At 34.9% G+C, this 20,850-nt stretch overlaps 1 protein-coding gene across 2 annotated transcripts in view; it reads right to left on the bottom strand.

Moving 5' to 3' along the window:
- Positions 1-229: 229 nt before the first annotated feature.
- PCDH9 (protocadherin 9) overlaps positions 230-20,850 on the bottom strand; it is a 669,308-nt gene continuing 648,687 nt past the window's right edge. For both annotated transcript variants that reach the window (XM_083855291.1, XM_083855292.1), the window contains exon 3: positions 230-708. In XM_083855291.1, the coding sequence (XP_083711417.1) occupies positions 335-708 (374 nt within the window). In that variant the 3' untranslated portion in view covers positions 230-334. The remainder of the gene's footprint in view (positions 709-20,850) is intronic.

Genomic DNA, 20,850 nt, shown 5'->3' with positions numbered 1-20,850 from the left:
GAGCTTTCGCGCTTTCTCACTCTCCAAATGCATCTTCTGTTGTTCATAGCAGCAGTCCAGGGTCAAGAAACAAAGAAACAAAAAAGGATATTTTCAAACTGGAGAGATCTCTGCAGATTTTAATCATGTCTATATAACAAAACCACACAACTAGTAGAAACACTCTTTCATGTTGCAGGACATCATACCTTCCACGGTGCTAACATAAAGATATGCATATCTCTGCTAGGTGAAGCATAGTTCTAGAGGTCTACTCAGTACATAAAGCTCTGACAAACACATAGTATTAGCAAGTCTAAGTAAGCTAAAGTCATTGGTCCAAAGTAACCATTTCTTATAGCTGGTGCTCCTTTGGACTCTCCACAGATCCTGGGGCCTGTTTATAAGACTTCAAGTTGGCCAGAGGAATGTCAGTCATGTGGTTGCCAGTGTTGAAATGGCCCTCACTGGAACCATACTGCTTTCGATCACTGAACTGGTTTCTGTTGCTATCTTCTTTCCAGGTCCTGGTCAATGTGTGTCCATTAACTAGTTTGTCCTTCTTAACCCATTCTTTCTGAGGTGCAAAGGTGGAGAGAGGAGACTTTGGCTGTTGGTATGGGCCCAAGCTAGGAGGCATCCAACAGTTGTCTGAGTGACCCAAAACCAGGCATTCTTGAGTACACATCTCTGTAGCTTCAGCTAATCCTCGTGGACCAAGAGGCCCATCTGTAGAAGAAAAACAGAGAAAGAAAAAAGAGGGAGAAAGGGGGAAAAAAAAGACATAATATTAGATTGTGATATTTGTCATTGAACTTATACATAGACCTCAGGAGAAAAATTAAAATGATCCTACAACCAAATATTGTGCTGGTAAATTCTACATACATTTTTATTCTGTTAGAGAGTAGATGTTTTTAAGGCATATACTCCCTGTATTTGCTGCCTACCTAGTTTCCAGAAGTGGAAAAACAGTTCAATTATGCCTATCCTATTGGTCTGGGATCCTACTATGAATAAACTTTTTTTTTAAACTCTTTTTTTTTTTTTTTTTTGTTTTGTTTTGTTTTGTTTTGTTTTGTTTTTGGTTTTTTTTTTTTTTTTGTTTTTTTTTGTTTTGTTTTGTTTTTTGTTTTTTTTTTTTGTTTGTTTTTTGTTTTTTGTTTTTTGTTTTTTGTTTTTTTGTCATATAAAGAAAATAGAGCTAGGTAAGTGAAAATGTCCATGGAAGCAAACCTACCCTTGCAGATTCTGAGTGACAATTAATGCTCATAAGGGCCTATGATATGGATGTATTCTGCTCTGCCTTCGACTCACTTTACTGCTGAAGAATCCTGGTGAATTAACAGCCTACTGCAAGCTGAGAAACATCTGTACTATCCAAAAACAGGATTGCCCAAAGGAAGGCTCTGTACACAGGATTATTCTAACATCTACTGTTTTACAAACACAGCTTGATGCATAGTTCTAGGCATCTACCTAGTGGATGCACACTTCAATGCATACTCTCAACATGTAAGAGGTAAGTTAAATTTTGCTTGATTTAATATGAAACCAGGAAACAGTTCAAAACATTGCATCAGAAAGCGAATAAAATCTGTAACTCTTCGGACCATAAAACACATCTCAGATGCTATACAACCATAAGAGTCAAGGGAAAAAAAGGCTTATATAAATCTGGCACTTTAAAAATAACTGTTCTCATAATTCCTTGTAAGCTAGACATATAAGACCACAGGGGACAGAAACGAAGATTGCTCAAGTACTATGCATATTAAATATCTACATAATTTTTCACACACTATTGAGGACACAGCTGGCCAGCTGCAGGCCTCTTGCAATCAAGCAGACAGGTCACCCATGCCTTCAGCAGCACTAAATTTCTCTCACTCTTACTGCATTTTTAAACCACTTAATTTGCTCATCTGCTCCGGCTGGATGCATGAGGAAGGGCAAGCCAAGAAAAAGGCAGAGAAATCACTAAAGGTATTTTTGTTAGATATTTCTCAATATCTAGAATATGCTTTGCCGGGAATAATTGCTGTGTTGTAATTTTGAGCAAGAATTTTGAGATGTCTTTTCTTGACTTCAGAGTAAATCAACAGGCTAGTACTGAAAACATTTGAAGAGTTAAGGAGGCATATTTCCTTGATTAACCAGCCCAGTGACAGGAAGGAAATTATAGATTGATTTTTGAGAAAGAACATTAGCAAGTAGGCATGAATAGCAAAGTTACTAATCAGAAGAAAAATGACAGTGGTGTATCAGAAAAAAAAAGAGAGTGTATCTTAATAATAATCTAATTGAGACTCAAAATGATAAGTGAAGGCACTCTAACAAAGAATTCTGTGTTAAAATGCCAAAGAATATTTTGTTCTCTTGTACTCCACGCATATACAATAAATTACCCTTACTAAGATCTTTTTCTGAACATTGAAATTAACTCAATTATTTTTATGGAAACTCCTATTCATTTCCCACTGCTTTTAAACACAGATATAAAAAATACCATCAGGCATATTTCTACATGTTACATTAGTAATTAGGTAATTTTTTTATCTCTGAGCAACACTTCTTTTTGAATATCTAGAGAACATACAGTACGTTGTTAATGTGACAGAATGAAATAAGCTCTGATAAAATATAATAAGCTATAATAAAAGTTGTTACTGAATTCCCCATATAAGTAAGTGTCCTATTGCTGAAAATTAGAACATGAAAAATGTATAGAATCAATGCTACTTTCCACTTAGATCAATACAAGGTGAAATAATTAAACCAAAACCATTAGGAAGAAAGAAAAGAACAAATGTAAAGTAGGATCTTAGCAGAGATTTCTATGAGAACTGTGAACTATATTTCTAAAGTGAGACCTGAAAGAGAGGTTTTTCGTTGGTTTGGGTTTTGTTGGGGTTTTTTTCTTATAGAACTCCTCTTTGAATCCTCTATTATGAAGTTCTAACCAAACTGAGGCAGGTACTTAGAGAAAATAAACCCAAACCGAAAAAGTTATAAGTAAAGAAAGGACTCACAGTACATTGTTTACTTTTCCAGAAGTTAATCCACAGGTTAAAAGCTGACTTTTAATTTATTTTTTTCTTTGGCTGTCAACTAAAGTTTAGTTTTAATTAGTTTTTTTTCCCATTGCAGAGTAAAAAAAGTGAGAAGCGTTGGAACTATTTTCAACCTGCCTACTCTCCCAGTAAATTACTACTTTACTGATTGTCCTGGGTTGTAGTATAAGATGTGCACAAAGTATTCTATCACCATCTTCATGAACTGTTGAATCTAATTGTTGAAGCAGAGTTTCCCAGGCCCCCTCCCTTTGGGCCCACCAAATGCCTTGCTGGATGACTCATAGGTAACTCTCTCCAGGAGTTATCTCTCTTTAATGGGCCATCAAGGACCCCCTGTCTGACTCATCATCCCATTGTGAAATGCTCCACCCAGGGGGAGGAGCCAAGCATTCTCACCTGGATATAATCTGGGATTTGAGACAGTACAGTCAGCCCTTATCCATTGGATTCCCAGAGGATTAGAGCTACCAGACCTTTCTACAGGATCACTGCGTCAGGAAGACCACTTCATCTGGACTGCTTCCACCATCCTGCTCAGGTTGTATTCTGACTCTGTCAGTGGTCTTTTGTATTATTGCATTTATTTTTTTTATTATTATTTTACTTTTTTTCTTTCCTTCTTATTAATTTGTATTTCTGACTTAGAGCTTCTCACTTGCTTTGCTTTTAAACCACGACACTGATCAAGAAAGAAGAAAGGTTTTGAAGACATTAAAATTTCAAAATAGAAAGAAAACATTTTTCCACAATGATACTTTTCAAGAAGGACAGTGCATGTAGTCTGTACTTTCAATCTACAGTGGAATAAAAGGATAACAGGACAACCTTCAGTACAATATTTATGAAGAAGATAAATTACTCTTTCTATTTAGATAAATAAATTTGAAGAGATAAGAGTATAATTTCAATTTAAAATTTAAATTAACTATTAGCTGGTTTACTTAAGAATAAATATGCATGTGACCCTATAAGCTACATGTCAAACTATTTGGAAGATTTACTTCATGTGTTTTGCTTTCTTTAGTAACAGGCAGTTAAGGCTGTTCAACCTGGAATGAATTTTAAGCATCCTTTGCTTTAGCCATGTCTAAGCTGATAGACTTTCTGAAGAGCACTGGAATATTCAGCTGTCTGCTACTACTGTGAGCAGAAGACGGGAATGAGACAACAATGCTGAGATGATTGCCTGTGCAAGAACTCCTCCTTGGGTTTTTACAGTTTAACAGAATACCACTGTCCAACTTAGACCTGGAAAATTAATTGTTGTGTGCAAGTCTTCCTCCAGTCAACCTTCCCTGTTAAGAGATATCAATGAAAGGCAGGACCATGCAGTCCTTTTAGCAGCCAATTGCAGTTTTGATGTGAAGGTTAGTCACACCAAGTGACAGCTGTAGACAGAGTGAGATCCTTTCAGGAGAGGATTGGGAATCTCAGGAAACACCTGAAAGACACTTCTTTTAGCTGTATAACTGTTCAAATAGCTTTAAGGTATGTTATAGTCTGCACAGACCTCTATATGTGCCTGTATGTAAGAACATCCAGAACTGAGAAGTGTTTCTAACTCCTACTCAAATGTGTATGGATATTTTCCACTACTCTGTCTCATGTTTTCCAATCTGTAAAATACAGAGAGTATTTACTCGTCTACTTTTTAGTGAGGTTTAAGTTTACAAAATCCCTTGCAAGATTTCATCTAAAATATAACTAAGAATTATTATTTTAATCACTTTTGGTCCATTACAAGAAAAAAAGAAATCTACAAAATGATTTTTTTAGAAATGCAGGTTGTTAGAATAATATATTTTACTCTTGAGCTACTACAGGGAGTGGTCATGTTTATTTATTGAGGAAAAAGGCAGCTTCATTCATAATGTGCATGGTGCCTACCATAGCTATCTCCAGTTAAGGCCATTAGATATAACCATAATTTTCTGGTAAATATTGTTGCTAATAATGGTGATGATCATGATTTAGGGGATTCTACAAATTTCCTACAGTGAGATACAAGAAAAAGATGAAAAGAACAAGAAAGGATCTCACCTACCAAAAAAAAAAAAAAAAAAAAAAAAAAAAAAAAAAAAAAAGAGACAACAGTGTTTTGACAATAAGGTTTTTTGCGTTTTTGTTCTCAATCATAAAATTTATTACTTTCTAAAACTCTTTATTATTCAGGTTGCTATTTAGCAGTGTAAAGCATAATGATCATGAGCAATATGATAGGAGAGAGATCATCTGGGGATAGCATGACTGAAGAGTTGGCTGCTATGTATTGAGAAAGCCATAATGTTGCCTTAATGGTAATTATCTTTCTCCTCCACCACTGCTGAACAATAGTTTTCACCCAATTTTCTAAAGTTGTTTCATTACCACATACAATGACACCACTTAAAAACCTGTTCCTGCTGCTTTAATTTTATAATTGCTTTAATTTGTTTCCTTTCTCTTTACAAAAATGTCACTGCAATTTCTGTATCAAGCTTTTCCATACTGAAGTACTTTATTGATATGTGGGGGATTTTTTTTTCAAAGTATTTGTTCTCTGAACAATCCATAATCCGTGAGGCTGGTTATCAGTCTTGGCTGCTTGAATATATAATGACACAAGTGCTGATAAAACTGTACAAGCCATCTGTCTCTGGAGTTAAATGTTTTGAAAGCAAACACAAAAGTGCATAACAAACACTCCCTTAAATTGTCTTTGTAAATATTTATATCAGATCTTACCCAAAAAAGCCTTTTTGTTGTTATTTTATTCTGTTAATAGCTGTCAAGCAGATGCATGACTTGCCAACTCAAAAGCAGACAGGTGTAAGAAGGAAAATAATGTATGCTACTCCAGAGCTGGTCATACCCTAATGCTGGAATTTCTGTGTGGTCTTTTATCTCTTTTTATTATACCCAGAAGCTAAACAGCTATTTCATTGATTAACTTACTGCTGCAATTAGCAACTAGCTTCTGGTGTGATGACCAGCTGCTTTTCAACCTGCTTCTTTAAAACGCTCTTGCTTACAGCCAGAAAATTCATTCTTCAGTTCTGAAAGAGTTGAGGCCACAAGATAATTTCCACTCAGTGAGACATTTGGTCTCAAGCAACATGAATAGGTACTCATTGCCTGAGGGTGCTAACATTAAGTATAGTGGATTTGAACATGGCCACAATTGTGTTTCAGACAATCATATTTATTTAACTTTTCATATTGCATCTTAGAAGGGAAAAGAAAACAACAGCAACATTTTCAGCTCTACTTATCCTCAAATACAGAAAGCTTTTTTTTTTTTTTTGAGCTTTCATGAGCTACATTACTAAATTACCTTCTCTGAGATCTCATGATTTTACAGTCTTCCCCACATATATTGGAACTGAAATGACACTCTTCCATTTCACAGAGGCTTTACAATTAGTCATATATTAAATAAAAAAATTGGAAAAAAGTTTATAATGATGAAGATTCTTTTGACTTTTTTTTTTTGCTCTTAAGTATCAGATAAATACATGGGAAAGACTGTTCTTTATTTCTAGTCTGTTAAAAAAAAAAGTCCAAGACTACAAAGCCACACACATACTATGTCAGGTGTGTTTCCTTGGTATTATTATATAAAAGGAACATTCAATATCTATTTAAAATATATACATTTAATATATATTATATTTCTATGTAGCACAGTAATCCACATTCCATCCTCAAACTACCTTTTTCAAAGGTCTCTGGGTTCCTCCTATCACTGCTGCCAGTTTTGGTAGACTTATCACTACCACCTTCTACCCTACTGCTGCTCTCTCACTTTGCCGGTGTTCCATTCTCTGTACTCAGGTACCGATCAAGAAACCCAAACTATCTTGGCCCAAACTTCTTTTCATCAAGGCTGAAATAAATAATACTGTAAGGTTAGCTTACATCTGAATTACTTAGCAGAGATAAGCTTCCAGAATCCTTAATTAGCATAATGGCAAGTGGGTCAGGAAGCAGGGGAAGTAAGGGTGTGTGGGAGGGACTGCCCAGGATACGGAGAAGCAGGAACAAAAGTATTTTCTGAAATGGCAGGAAAACCTCTCACAGTGAGAATGTCTACACTGTTCTGTGAAGTATTTAAGTGATCCAGATGGGGTCTGTGGTGGTGCTTAAATTCAATTCCAATTGGGTTTTCACTGCTCCAGTTTGGTTTTATAAGTTGTGTTTTATAATTTTGTAATTATTACTATTGTTTAAGATGGCCTCTCCTTCCCTCTCCTTCTCTCCTTCCCTCTCCTTCTCCCCTTCTCTCCTTCCCTCAGACTTTCCCGCCAAAACCTTGGTTGTCCTGGTAACCCTATCCCATAATAGTTGTTTACCACTTTTCTGTTAAGTGTCAATCTTTAAGTTATATAACTTCCCCACCCCCTCATCATGTATTCCTCCTCCCCAAGTTACTTATTATTGGTTCAAAAGTTGTGCATTCCCTCATTATACATTGGCAAAAGGTTGTGATTGGTCCCACGCAACCCCACCCCTGTAACCCACTCAATAAAGAGCCGTGGCATTCCGAGGTCAGCGTCTCTCTCGGAGCGCTGCCTTGGGGAACACGCACCCCTTGGTTGCACATCCTGAGAGTCCCGCCTTTCTATTCTGCGCACTATCCGCACCGTGGTCGGGTTTGCCCACGCCTCTGGCAAAGTGGCCCCCGGGTTGTAGTGGCAGCAGGGCTGGCCGGAGCTGCACCCATTGGAGAAGCCGAACCACTGAAGGGGTCCACATCATATACATGACTGTACAAAAACTCTTCATGACTTCGATTCCATGGGCAGCTAAATTTTGAAGGCAACAGTATTCAAATACTTGAAATTTTCTTTCTACCCAATTGTCTGCAGTTTCTTCATATCTGTATCTTTTCAGAGCTAAGAAAGTAAACAAAGTAGAACTTAAGACAGTATTCCATATTTTTTGTCTCAATTTCCTGTCCCCTACAGCTGCTCTACTATAAAGCTATAATGAAAGAGAATGTTACTTAGGTTTGTTTGTTTGTTTGTTTGTTTGTTTGTTTGTTTGTTTTTTCAGGTATATTTCCTAGAAATTCAGTACTATTATGACTTAAAAGGTACACCTCCATCAATAATGGCTCTTCTGTAAGGATGGTATTTTTATCTGCTTAACTTTCTGTTCCTATTTCCAACTACTTTTTCTGCTTTGACATACATGTTTATAAACCTCTCTGCATTTCCATGTGTGTGTGGTCAGGAAAGGAAGTAGACAGACAGTTCCTCTGTCTGCTGAGCTTGTAAGATACTAGGGGTAAAGTTTACTTAGTGCTGCCTAGTCTTTAAGAACAAATAGGCATATTAAGCAACATGAAGTTTGTGACTACTCTACAGGCAAGTTGCAACAATCTGAAATCTCAAGGGCACTGTCCTTGCAACAAGGGTGTGGGAAGATGCCACAGGAGGTGTTACAAAGCACCAGGGTCTGGAGTGGTCCTGAGCTACAACTGAGCAGCTCAGTAGTATTGAATAACTCCATGCTCTTCACTGGTCATACAAATCCAGATCTATTACTTATTATGGATTACATATTGCCTATGTTTGGATCTTTATGCCGCTACTTATTATTATTATTTTTAACTTAACTAGGTGAAACTTTACAATTTATAGTTTTAAAAAAAAGAAAAATAAAGTAGGTTCACTAGATAATCTAAAGGTTCTTTCTGGTCTTAAAAATCTATGCATCAGCAACCATTAACATAAGGATGCATTTTGTATAAACTTTCACTGAAAAACGTAGCCAATTCTAGCATACCCTTTAGAAATACAGAAGATACAAAATAATATCTGGGTGTTTTGTTCTGACTTAATGCATTCTGTCATTAAAAACAAACAAACAAGTAAACAAACAAAGACACAGAAATGACTGCAATTTGTATTCTTAGCTGAAATGTCACATTGTGGATGCAGACAGTCACCTTGCAGGAAGAGCAGGAGAAAAGAAATGCAAACAGGATTTGGCAAAAAAGCCCCGTTTGTTAACAAATAAATAAAGATTAAAAGCTTTACACATCTCTCATACAGATTTCATTCTTTGGGCACAGATGAAAAGTCAACATTTGCAAATGGAGATAGGCCAAATTCAACAATACATGAGCAGCCAGAACAGCAGATTCTCTCCCTGAGAGGATATTGTTATTTAGACAGACTTTATGGCACACAAAGAGCAGACAGCATATCTTTATAAATTTGCAACCATCTTCAGCATGGCATGGAACTCATCCATCTTTTCGTCTGCTCAAGCTACTTCTCCAAAGAATGCTGTATCACCTATTTTATTTCCTCAAAAGTGGCAGGTTTTTTTCCTGCCATACTTTTAATTTTAGTAGGACAATCTAATGCATAAAATCTCCTCAGAGGATTCAAATGAAAATTTTAAATTTGATTGTATCATTTAATGAGACCAATGTTCAAATATTTGGAATAACACTATTTTCAGCATTAATATTTTTTATTATATAGGTCTTCATTTTGCTGCCTAAAAAAGTCTTTGTTCCCAAAAGGTGATGATGGATGGTAGTAATAAAATATTCATAAATCATCCCATGTTCACAATCATTTACTATCTTTTTTTCTCTCACACCTAAATATTTATGATACTTGATCAAAATATTTTGTTGAATTGATTTACAGGCAACATGCTGAGACAGCACCACTTTCGACATGGTCACATTTTCTGATCTATTAATATGCCCCAAACATGAACCTGCTGTCAGTCTAAAACAACTTAAGTTTCTATTTGGAAGATTCAATCAACTATTTAACATAAAATCAAATTTTGGTTAGTAGTTTCTCTTTGAGAAAAGGTAGGATTCAATGTCAAAGAAGGTAGTCAAAATGAGAAGAACTGGCAGAATATTGCGAAACTGAGCTGAACAGTATTTATTTCTACTTTGCAGTGTTGTAAAATTTTTGTGCTGTTATTATATGACTGATCATTAACTCATTTAGAGCAGAAAAAAACAAAGCCATTCACATTGAATTTAATTTGATTTTTATGATGGTTAAAAAAGTAAAAAAAAAAATCCTGATCATTTTCTAACTTACAGCAGAAGTCTGATCTTCTGACTTGTGATCAATACATATCCTGACACCCTGGAGCACAAGCATGGTGACTTGGGATATATGGAAGTGAGGATATCAACTTTATTAAGCAATAACTAATAAAGATTTTGCCTTTGAGTAAAGGCAAAACTCATGATCATCATCATCTACATATATATATGGTGAACTGTCCTGTTAAATTATATATGTGGTTTGCTTTATTTATTTTTATACATATATATTGTTTATTTTTTACTTCTACATATATTTCTGTCCATTGATAAATAAGGAATCCATGTATGGCAACTGGAACTTATTTCCTAAGTATTACTTTCCTAGCATTAGATCAATCTCTGTAAAGCAGAAAGTGTCAAATTAAACATTTTTCCCATGAAGGGAAGGGAAGGGAAGGCCGAGGCCAAGGCAAGGCAAGGAGTAAACACCTTCTTCAGGGAATTCAAGGGGGAAAAACAGACAATATCAAAAAGCTACAACTGTTATACTCCAGAAAGCAGCCTGTGTAAGGACAATATGAACATGCACATATATGCTATGGTGTTAAAAAACACAGTGTTGATTAAGAAAGATAATTAAGACTATTTTTGCATAAAGGTATAATTTCATTCTGTAATTAGGTTAATTGCAGCTTTCTCAACAAACATTAAGTTTAGTTTGAAATACATATTTTTAATGAATCCCTATTTCTAAAGTGCGCTTCTTGTCACTTGTGTGTTTTTCTATTTTCCTTCAGTACAAATCAGGCCAAAATCAGATTTAGGTTAAACCAAATTTGTTGCACATTTGTGGCAAATGAGTTATGCGTATATATTATTATGTAAATAAGTAGTTTAACTAATTTGAAAATACTTTTGAAGTACATTTTCCTTAGTAGAATTTGGACCTATATCTGGGTACTTTTTCTCCTGACTTAAGCTGCATGACTATGAATAATTGAAGAATATGACAGGAAAACGGGCTTAAATTAGGTGACTACTAAGCTTGATTATATTTTTGATTTTGTCTTCTATTCTACACAAAAATATATCCTCAATAAGTATCACAGGATACAGATGTCAGAGATGTCATTAAACTAATCCAGAAACAAAAGAACCATTTCCTAATTCTGCTTGTGTAACAGCATCTCATTTAGCTAATTTTGTAAAATTCAGAACAGTGCCAGTCGAGTTGTCAGAATTGCAGGCATATTACACAGAGAATACTAGAATGTACTTTCTTCCATTGTTTGAGCTACAGTCAGTTTACAATTACTACTTTTTCTTTAAAAACTGTGTTCATTTGCATCATTTTTCAGAAGAGTTATCCGTAAGTCTCTTAATGAACTTATATAGTTTACAGTAAAACTCCCATTAAACAAATGTTCCTGAGTCAAAACACTTGTTTTATTAAACCATGCTCAAAAATTAATCTGTGCTGCACTTAGTCATTGCATCCAATGTACCGAAAATTAATATAGAAGCAACATCTGTATGCACCAAGCAGTTTTGGTTAGTCACACAATCCTATTCTGATACTTAGGAAGAGCTATACTTCCAGGCTTCCAAATTTCACTTGGAAGACTGCAGGAAAAATTATTTTTGTGATTCTGAAGAGGAAATCAAATCATATTTCAGATGAATAATGAATCTACATTTAATGGAAGAAACTTTATTTTTTTGATAATCATATTTTGTCTTCTTCCTATACAATAAAATATCTCAGCAAACATGTAATACCCTTTATTATTATTATTATACTGTATTTACTCATGCAAGAATAGCTCTAAAGTAGGCCACTTAAAATTGCATTCAAATCTAAGTACAAAGTAAAAGGATTGTCAGAAATTAGTGCACAAAATGAACATAGAGTAGGTCTAAACTAACACATTTAAAGGAATATCCTGGATGTCATCTCCAGGTGCCTGACCTTTTTTTAACCAATAGAATATTATATATATATATTTTTAATATTTAAATAGGTTAAATTGATTAATCAAGATGTTGGAAGAACTATTGTTACTATGAGCACAGATCATGAACATTTACCCACACAACAAGCTCTTTAAGTTCTCCTTTATGTCTGTACACATTCTGGTTTCTCAAATAATAAAAAAATTATGGTAAATTTGGTTCCTATGTAAAAAAAAAAAAATTTGGGACGGAACATGACAAGAAAAAATGTTGGTTTGATTTCCTCAAACCATTGCGATTTTATAATACTCAAAGACAAAATGGAAAGCTTGCTTACCTCCATAGAATTAATTTCATTGTTATAAAATATGGCTAGAAAAAGATATTTCTTGTCCAGTCACATAAGAATCTGACAATTTCTATAACATGAGAGTTGTGAATATTTGGACAAACACTGCATCTATTTCCTTGGTTCAAGTTTTAGATGTAAAGGTAAACTGGTTTTATTTTCCACAGGGTAATAATAAATTAAGAAATGAAAAAGGCATGACTTAATCTTGGACTCATATTAAATGATGTATAATATAGGCTTATCGTTCATCTTTTTCAAGCTTCTGAAAATAACAGGCAGTATGAACATGTTTTTGTTTACCAAACTTGTAGAAATGAAAACTTATGAACCAGACTAACAACCTGAGTGAAATAAAATATTTTTTCTTCTCCTTTTATAAAAAAGAAAGAAAAAAAAAAGTGTGTCACAAAAATAGGAAAAGCAGTCACTAGATTTAGCTCACTTACCATTCCCATTCACCTCCCTGACAGGAATGGTCGTGCAGATGTTGATTACCATTTATAGAATGTCTCGTCAAAACACCTAGGAATTCTTGTTCTGTTAATGACTTTGTCTTGCGCTTGGGTGCAATGGCTGATTTCAGACCAAGAACACTAAAAAGGATCACTGACACTTGGTTAGGACACCCTGTCTTTCCATGCAAACACCTGCAAGTAATGCATGGCTTTGTGCCAAAAATTTAGCTTTAGAAGAGAAACTATTATAAAACTGTAGTCATGATAGAATTAACAGTTAATTTTAAGATGATTATTGCCCTTGTATCAAGTGAGTTATTTAATGGCAACTTCAGAGGCAACAAGTTATTTAAAAGCAATGCCAAATGCTTAAAATCATGATGACCTGAGATACTAGAATACTTTACAGATAGATAAAAATATGTATTTCAGGCTAATTTATTTGGTAGGACAGCAGAGACAGACAGCTGTTTTTCCACACATTCATTGGTCATATACCTCCTCCCAACTGAAATAGGTTGGAGTTCTGCTAGTCTTCATTGCGTGTAAAACTTGGTCTTTTGTCACTACAGAACACAAAATTAATTTTTACAGGTAAGCCTGATTTAGGAAGACATGCACTAAAGGAAACAGACCAATTCGCTTGGAATTGCAAGTCATCCATTTAGCATTTAACTTCCCTACGTACTACATCAATTCCTCCTTTACAAGTTCTCCATCTTGGGACTCTATTTTTTCCAAGCTGTTTCTATATAGTTGTGCTTACTATCTTTTTTGACATATTTTCAGCTCACTTTTCAACAGTATTCCTGTATTTTTCTCCAAAAAAAAGCCTCTCACCATCTTCTCAGCTGCCTGGATGACAAATCCTTCTCCAATAAATATATATCACTGAATTTAGTTAACAGATTTAACTTAAAATGAGTAATGGGGTATCTTCTTTTAATTCATTTAGGTATAAAACTTAAAGTTATTAAAGTTATTCAAGACAGAATGCTAAATAAGGTATTCCAGCCTGGGGCGCACTTCTAGAGAGAGTCATCTGGAAGTGTTCAAGAAGCCTCCGGATGTCACACTTGGGGATATGGTTTAGGGGAGATTATGGTGGTGCCATGACTAGATGATCTTGAAGATTTCTTCCAACCTTGATGGTCCTGTTATCTGAACTGATTATGAGAAAATGTCTTGCATATTTAGTGCTTAAAGGATCAAGGTGATACAGTGCTACAGAGAGGACAAGTATAGGACTGAAATAAAATTTTAGATGCTTACAATGTATATACCTATATGGGAACTACAGATACACACATTTTCTAATTCCTCCTTTTGATTAACAGATACTGTGTAAATCTTGTCTGTTGGTATAGTCAATATAATATAGGAAATAACCAAACAATGTGCAGAAATTAATCTGAACAGCTCTTTAGATCGTACTGCTTTGACTAAATCTCCCCTAAACACAAGGAGAAGTTTTAGCATCTATTATGTACACGCCTTCATTGTAGAAAGCTAGATTTAGTATTTGAATCTGGAGCTATGTCTTACCCTTGGCTCTGCCATAACACTTCATCACTTTGATCTTTTAATGTCTGTGTGCAGATTAGGAAATGTTTCCTCACACAGTTAATTATTTCTTTAAAACTAATTGCTCTATCAAAATCCTGATTTTTTTTTTTTACTTCAAAATTATTACCTTTTAGCTCTGTCATGGCTTTCAGATCAGTCTCAAAGCATATGATGAGGTATTTCATATTTCAGGACAATTTTGCTAGAGAAAATTTGCTTCGCTTTTTTTTTTTTTTTTTTTTTTTTTTTTTTTTTTGGTTGGTTGGTTGGTTGGTTGGTTGGTTGGATTTCTTTTTTGTTTTGTGTTGGTTGTTGTTGTTGTTGGTTGGCTGGTTATTTGTTAATTTGTTTTTCCTGCATCGTAACAAAAAATTAGAATGGAATTTAATTTCTGAATTTAACTTCCAGAGCATTGCATATATCTCTCACCACAGCAGTATGGATTTTTGACATATTAAGAAGCCAAAGCAGTAGCTGTAGGACAGTGGGCCAAGCCAACAAAACTGAAAAAGAAACAACTGAAACTTCCAATAATGCTAATAGCATTTTTGAGTGCAAGGTGAGAGGACAAACCCTTCACAAAAGTTTGAAAAGATTGATTACATCATAATTTGTCTTTGGCTCCCCATTCAGGCATTAAATGCTAGCAGTATTCCTGATTATAATGGAAAATTTTGTTTCCTGCTGTGGGGAGAAAAATAGCACTGAAAGCAGAAAACACCTGGCAGCCACCTTGAATTTGGAACTTTTTATTAAGCGCTGCAATTTTTTTTTTCTTTGTTAATTAATCTATTTCACAGTCTCAGGTAATCACTTTGCAACTTCTCAGTGGTCTGACTTTCAAAGGAACTTTATGCTCTGTCAGTTTCTATACCCATGCTGTCAAAGAGCATGGGAATGACATAAACCTCTTGGTAAACTGTCCATTGCTGTCTTGCACATCCCTTTCCTAGAAGGCAGTAACATTAAAGACATTCTTTGCTCTAAATGTTATGCATTGAGAATGCATTCTCTGTGTCTCTTATATTTCTAAGTAAACCTTCAGAGTCCTATTTTATAGCTAAAGGATGGAGTTAGTAAGATCTCCTTGTTGACAAGGCTGATTAAATAAGACTGCAATACCTGTTTGCACAACTGCCCACCTCAGCATGCACTGCAGCAGTCACAGCACCAACTGTAAGCAGTTGCTTAAACTCATGCTAACTCTTTTGCATATCACCTAGGGCTCCTTGTCCATGCTTTGTGTAATTTTGTCTGGTACCTGCTGTTTACTGGGGAGGTATCTACTACAGACAAATGGGCAAAATTAATCAGAGGGAAAATCCATATTCAACACCAACCCATTTTATTAATAAATGAAGTACAAGATGAGTGCTATTTAAGTGGGGCGTCATAAATGCATACTAAAATTTGGATGGGGGAAAATCAGGGGCAAGTTGCAACAAACCTAAAAGAATTGATCTGAAGGAATAAAACAGAGCTAAAATGGAAAGTACAACACCATGACAACTGATGAACAGGAAAGTCTGAAACAAATATTTTTGTATGTAAGAGTGGTAGATAATTTGAGATTATCATGGTAAATTGCTTAATTTTTAGGAGCAAAGGAAATTGAATAAATATCATCTGGACTTCAGCAGAGCACGCAATGAAGTTCCATATAGTAAATTATTTTGGTTTAGCAAGAATATAGGCTAACAGAACCTGTAGGTTGATTCAATGAGGGAAAAGATGGAGCTGGAGAGAGGTCCCACGTAATTCAATATCAGAATTAATCCTGAATAATATTTTCAATAATGACCTTAATACAGACCTATAGGGAAAGGTCTGATGCAATGTGCTTTGGACATAAAACTGGAAAGTACTTTCAGTGAAGACCAAGTTATCAGAAGAATTAAAGAAAGAAAGGAAAAAAAAGGCAAGAGTCTTTCTTGTTAGAGAAGACTAGCAGGTTTTAACTTTTTCATTTAGAAGAATAAAACCAGACAGAGGAAAAGATGTAAACCATTGATGAAAAATAGAGATATCACATGACTTTGTAAATTAAGAGAAAGTATTATCATGAGAATAAATCTGACCACACAGTGTTTATGATAAGAGACTACTGGACTCCATCCCAATATTTATATTCTTATATTAGCAAAATTCCACAGTGAGATCAGCAGACTTTATTTTGCAAATTAGTGGAAGTTTATAGTCTTTTATTTAATTGCTTAATGTCTGACTGCAGTCAAGGCAGCTAATGTACAATAGAAGCTTGTGTAGTAATAAAGTATAAAGAAACTGTAGTCACAATGTACTGCTTCTAATACAAGACTGATAAAAGGATTTCTAATTTCTCGCAAAGAGAATTTGCAGCATTAAGGATAAAAATTCTTAGCAAGAAGGTGGGCTTTTTCAGTATGAATGCTTCCGAAAAATCTCCTCTAATAAAGGAAGGCACTAGAAGAAGGAATGATCTGATGAAATACTGGCACTTCTAATTGAAGAATACCTTTTAGCTAATCAACTAAATTCTTTAAACAGGCTCTTTCACAACGTGATTCATCTGAACTCCTCTAGGTTTTATTTTACTATGAGATGAATTGTGCCCTGAAAGTGTCAGCTTCTCCCTGTGGACTACTAAATTACCCAAAGTGCTGAAATCAGGTGTATACATGGCATCCTCAGCTTCTACAGCTGAAACAACAGAAGACAGGTCTTTCAAGATATCTCCTAAATCAAAGACAATGTGTGTGACCTTAGCAGTGTCATTTGGTTCCTCTGTGTCTTTATGCTCATCTATAAAATTAAGATAACAGAATTTCCATACTTAACAGGGTAACCCAGAGGGTTGTGGGTCACATAGCTCTCTACTTCCATTGCAATGGATGCCTTATAAGTACTTAGGCCTATTCTAGCCTGTTAAATGAGGAAGCCAAGAAGAGCAGAGTAAAACTTGCAACTAGTTTATTTTCAGAGAGACCCATTTGATACCTCCCTGAAGCAACACACCATTGAAAGGTGGGTTCCTGTAAAGCATTCTGTTAATCATAACAGTAAGAGTGTTGTTTTTGAAAGAGGTGGTATTCCTCCCCCCTGAACAAGAGAATTCCAATAGGATGTGTTTTACTTGTTTGTCACAAGCTGCTCCATTTGTCCCATGACTTAGGTAAACAATTGCTGCATCAAGAAAATAATCCTTTCTGTTTATTGCCCTCTAACACAAAATATCCTTTTAAAATGTCTGTGTCCTATTTTAAGATGGGTGCTGGGGGAATGTTTGCCATCCTTCTAATATTTCCTGAACCATTAATTCCAACACCTTTCTAGAGTAACAATTGGATTTATGCTAAGGTACATGTGTGTCTCATATATGCAAAGGCTAATTTTAATCTTGTTTACACCAATATCAGTTGACTTCAACTAAATTAGCCTATTTTACCCTAGGATTGCTGTCTGAGTCATCCTTATATTTCAGCCAGAGCTTACAAATCTCCAGCAGGAAAGTGCCTTTTTATTGTAGGTATAAATTCACATACACCCAGAATACCTTGGGAGAAAGGTTTTTTTAGCCACATTGATTAAGAGAAACATAGAGGCCTTATTTATTTAAAATCAAGGATATGAATATTTTAACAGCAGCAGCAGAAGACATAAAGAGAAGGCAAGCATTCAAAGTTGCTGCAAATAAAAAAAAAAGAAGAAAAAAAAAAAAGAAAAAATACTGCCTGCTATGTTGCGTGGAGCTAATGGCTGATGATAGAATTTGGAAAATGTAGAGAAAGAGGTAGAAAGAAGTACTTGTCAATAGTAAGAACAACAGCCCTATATTTACAATCCAATGTTTAAAGCCAAAATAGACATGTTTTTCTCTGTTTGATCTCAGGAAAAGCTATCTGCAGCTCACAGGACCAAATTTGAGTCTTCTTATATCACTCAAAAGAAGTACTGAGATAACTGTGCTAGAGATGACAGACTAGTAACCCCTCTAGCAAGCCAGACCAGTGGGGGGTGTCATGTTTTTTGTGTCTGGGCTGAAAGCACTCTTCCTACTTAGAAATACTCTCTTTTGTTCTCCCTGGTGCCTGAAATTCATTCTCAAAAGATATGAAAAGTTGAAATTCATCTCATAGAAAAAAAGGTGTCTTCAATTTCTATAGGAACAAAGAATCAAAACAAATGTAAATCCTCTTCTCTTTTTATTTCTTCTCAAGGCAGAACTGCTCAGACATCATAAACCAAATCCTCAGCTGTATCAGCTGTTATAGCAGAGGGTGTCACCCCCAGTATCTGTCCCTGTAAGAGAGACATAAGAACAAACTAATACTATTCAATATCAGCCATGTAAAAAACAATGAAGTAAGGTTAATTTACTTGTAAATATAAATTTGCAATAAATATTATTGCTAACCAGACTAATGTCAGGGCATGAAACAAAAAAATTAAATCTGACTATCCTATTGTATTTTAATTGATTTTTTTTTCCTTCTCTCAAAGGATTGGCACAGTATTTTACTTGTCATAATAAATTGCAACTCTAAATAACTCAAACTATATTATTCAAACCATATCCTGAAAGATCAAAACCAGAGCTCCTAATCTTATAAGCTAGTAACATTACCAATTGAAAGATATTACTTTACTTCAGTTTGGCAATTCTCTTACCCAAAAACAAAACTTCCATGAGAGTAAATATATTGTTAAAACGATGCAATGGCAAGCTTTCACAGTTTAATTTTCACTGAGCAATCTAAGAGAAGGTCCTAGTAATGGCTTTCATTTACAATGGCAAAGATCATTCATATTCTGAATTGTCAAGATCTTAATAACATACAATTTCTGGTTGTTAAATAATGCCTACACTATTTGTAGCTTTATATGGGGCTAAGGATCTTCTGTTCTACTCTATTAATCCCATAAGCCTTCATATTGTTATTCCTCTTGGAAACTCACAATTACACAGAACAATTGTAAAATCCACTTTCTTGTCCTTCCTCTTCTGACCTCATCTATCGACCACAAACAAATAATATGAGCAAATAATAAACATAAAGTCCAGTCATAGCCCACTATCTTCAGAAGAGGAGCTATGCAAGGCACAGTGGTGCCCACATGGTAATTTGCATCATAATGTGAACCAGAGACCGGTACTCCACACACAATCTCCCTTCAGAGTCTTCTCTACCAGAGACTGGTTTGGGCAAAGAGAGAACTTACACTCTTGATGGTGGATTTCCATATGGTTTTATGCTTTACATGGCATATTGCTTCTGATTAAGATCTGCTTAAGTTTTGGAAAATTAAGTGTAAAGCAGATGTCGTGGAGACTAAATGTTTTTTGTCTTTGATGGACTTCTGAACTGTTACTGCATAAGACAGTGACAACTTCCCTTGTAGTGTAAGTACTTTACTATTTGAGGTACTTGTGCAAGGAGATAGCAAAAAGCATTGATGATTTTGTTCATTATTTTCCTTCTCAAGCATCCTATTCTTGGAACACTGAGAAAGCAGTAAGGAGAGAAGTGACTTCTGCCCTATCTACACAGTAGAGATATTATTTAAATTAGGAGTGATGCAAGTTTTTAGTGACAAGCTTACAGCAGAGCAAGGTAAACAGAATATAAGACAAGAGACACAAGAACCTTCACACACAAACCTTTAGAAGTTCTGGTAAAGCTACTCTGTGAACATAGCTAAAGAGCATCTGAGACAAAAGCAAAAAAAGTGTCTTTCAGCTCTGATAAAGGGGATCCTGTTTCTTAGGCATAGCCGCACATAAGCCTTTCAGAGCTCTCTCTGTATTCTCTCATCAATTCCAAACTCCAGATATATAAACTCTCTTAGCTGGATCATCTAAGAGGCAAGTCATTCCTTTTTTTATATTTGTAATCAAAAGGGTTTGCTGTGCCTTTTTCTAAAGTTTTATAATATTTACACAAGAGGACAGACTCTAAAATTTTTACTGTCCTTAATAATTTCTTTGTCAGTGTTTACAGAATATTTGCTTAGAATTTGATCCTGATTGACGGATAATTTACTGAATCAGTCACCTTCAAAACTGACATATCAATTAAAAAAAATAAAAACAACAACAGACACAGTCTGCCAACATTTTTTTTTTTCAAAACATAGGAATACCTGAAATCTTCTACTCCAAATGAAAAAAAATAGAATAGAGAGCCCAATGTATTATTAATTTAATTTTCCTTATGATTTTACCTTTATCAACGTGAGGAAACATTTAACATGTAGTCACAGAAAACACTTTTGCATTAAATATACTAGTAGACTGTATTCCTTATTCTTTTTACCAACAAGCTCTATTTCTGGATAACTAATACACCAACTTGAAATATTGTATGACTTTCATCAAAAGCCTGGGTGTGATTATGGGTATTCTCAGTACAATCCAAATGCATGAGGAGAAACACTATCTGGAAATATAGCTGCAAGGAATAAAAAAAAAAAAAAGAA

This window comes from Zosterops lateralis (genome assembly GCF_965231275.1).
Source record: "Zosterops lateralis genome assembly, chromosome: 2".
NCBI classification, from domain to species: Eukaryota; Metazoa; Chordata; class Aves; order Passeriformes; family Zosteropidae; genus Zosterops; species Zosterops lateralis.
This window is presented reverse-complemented; position numbering and strand designations above follow the sequence as displayed.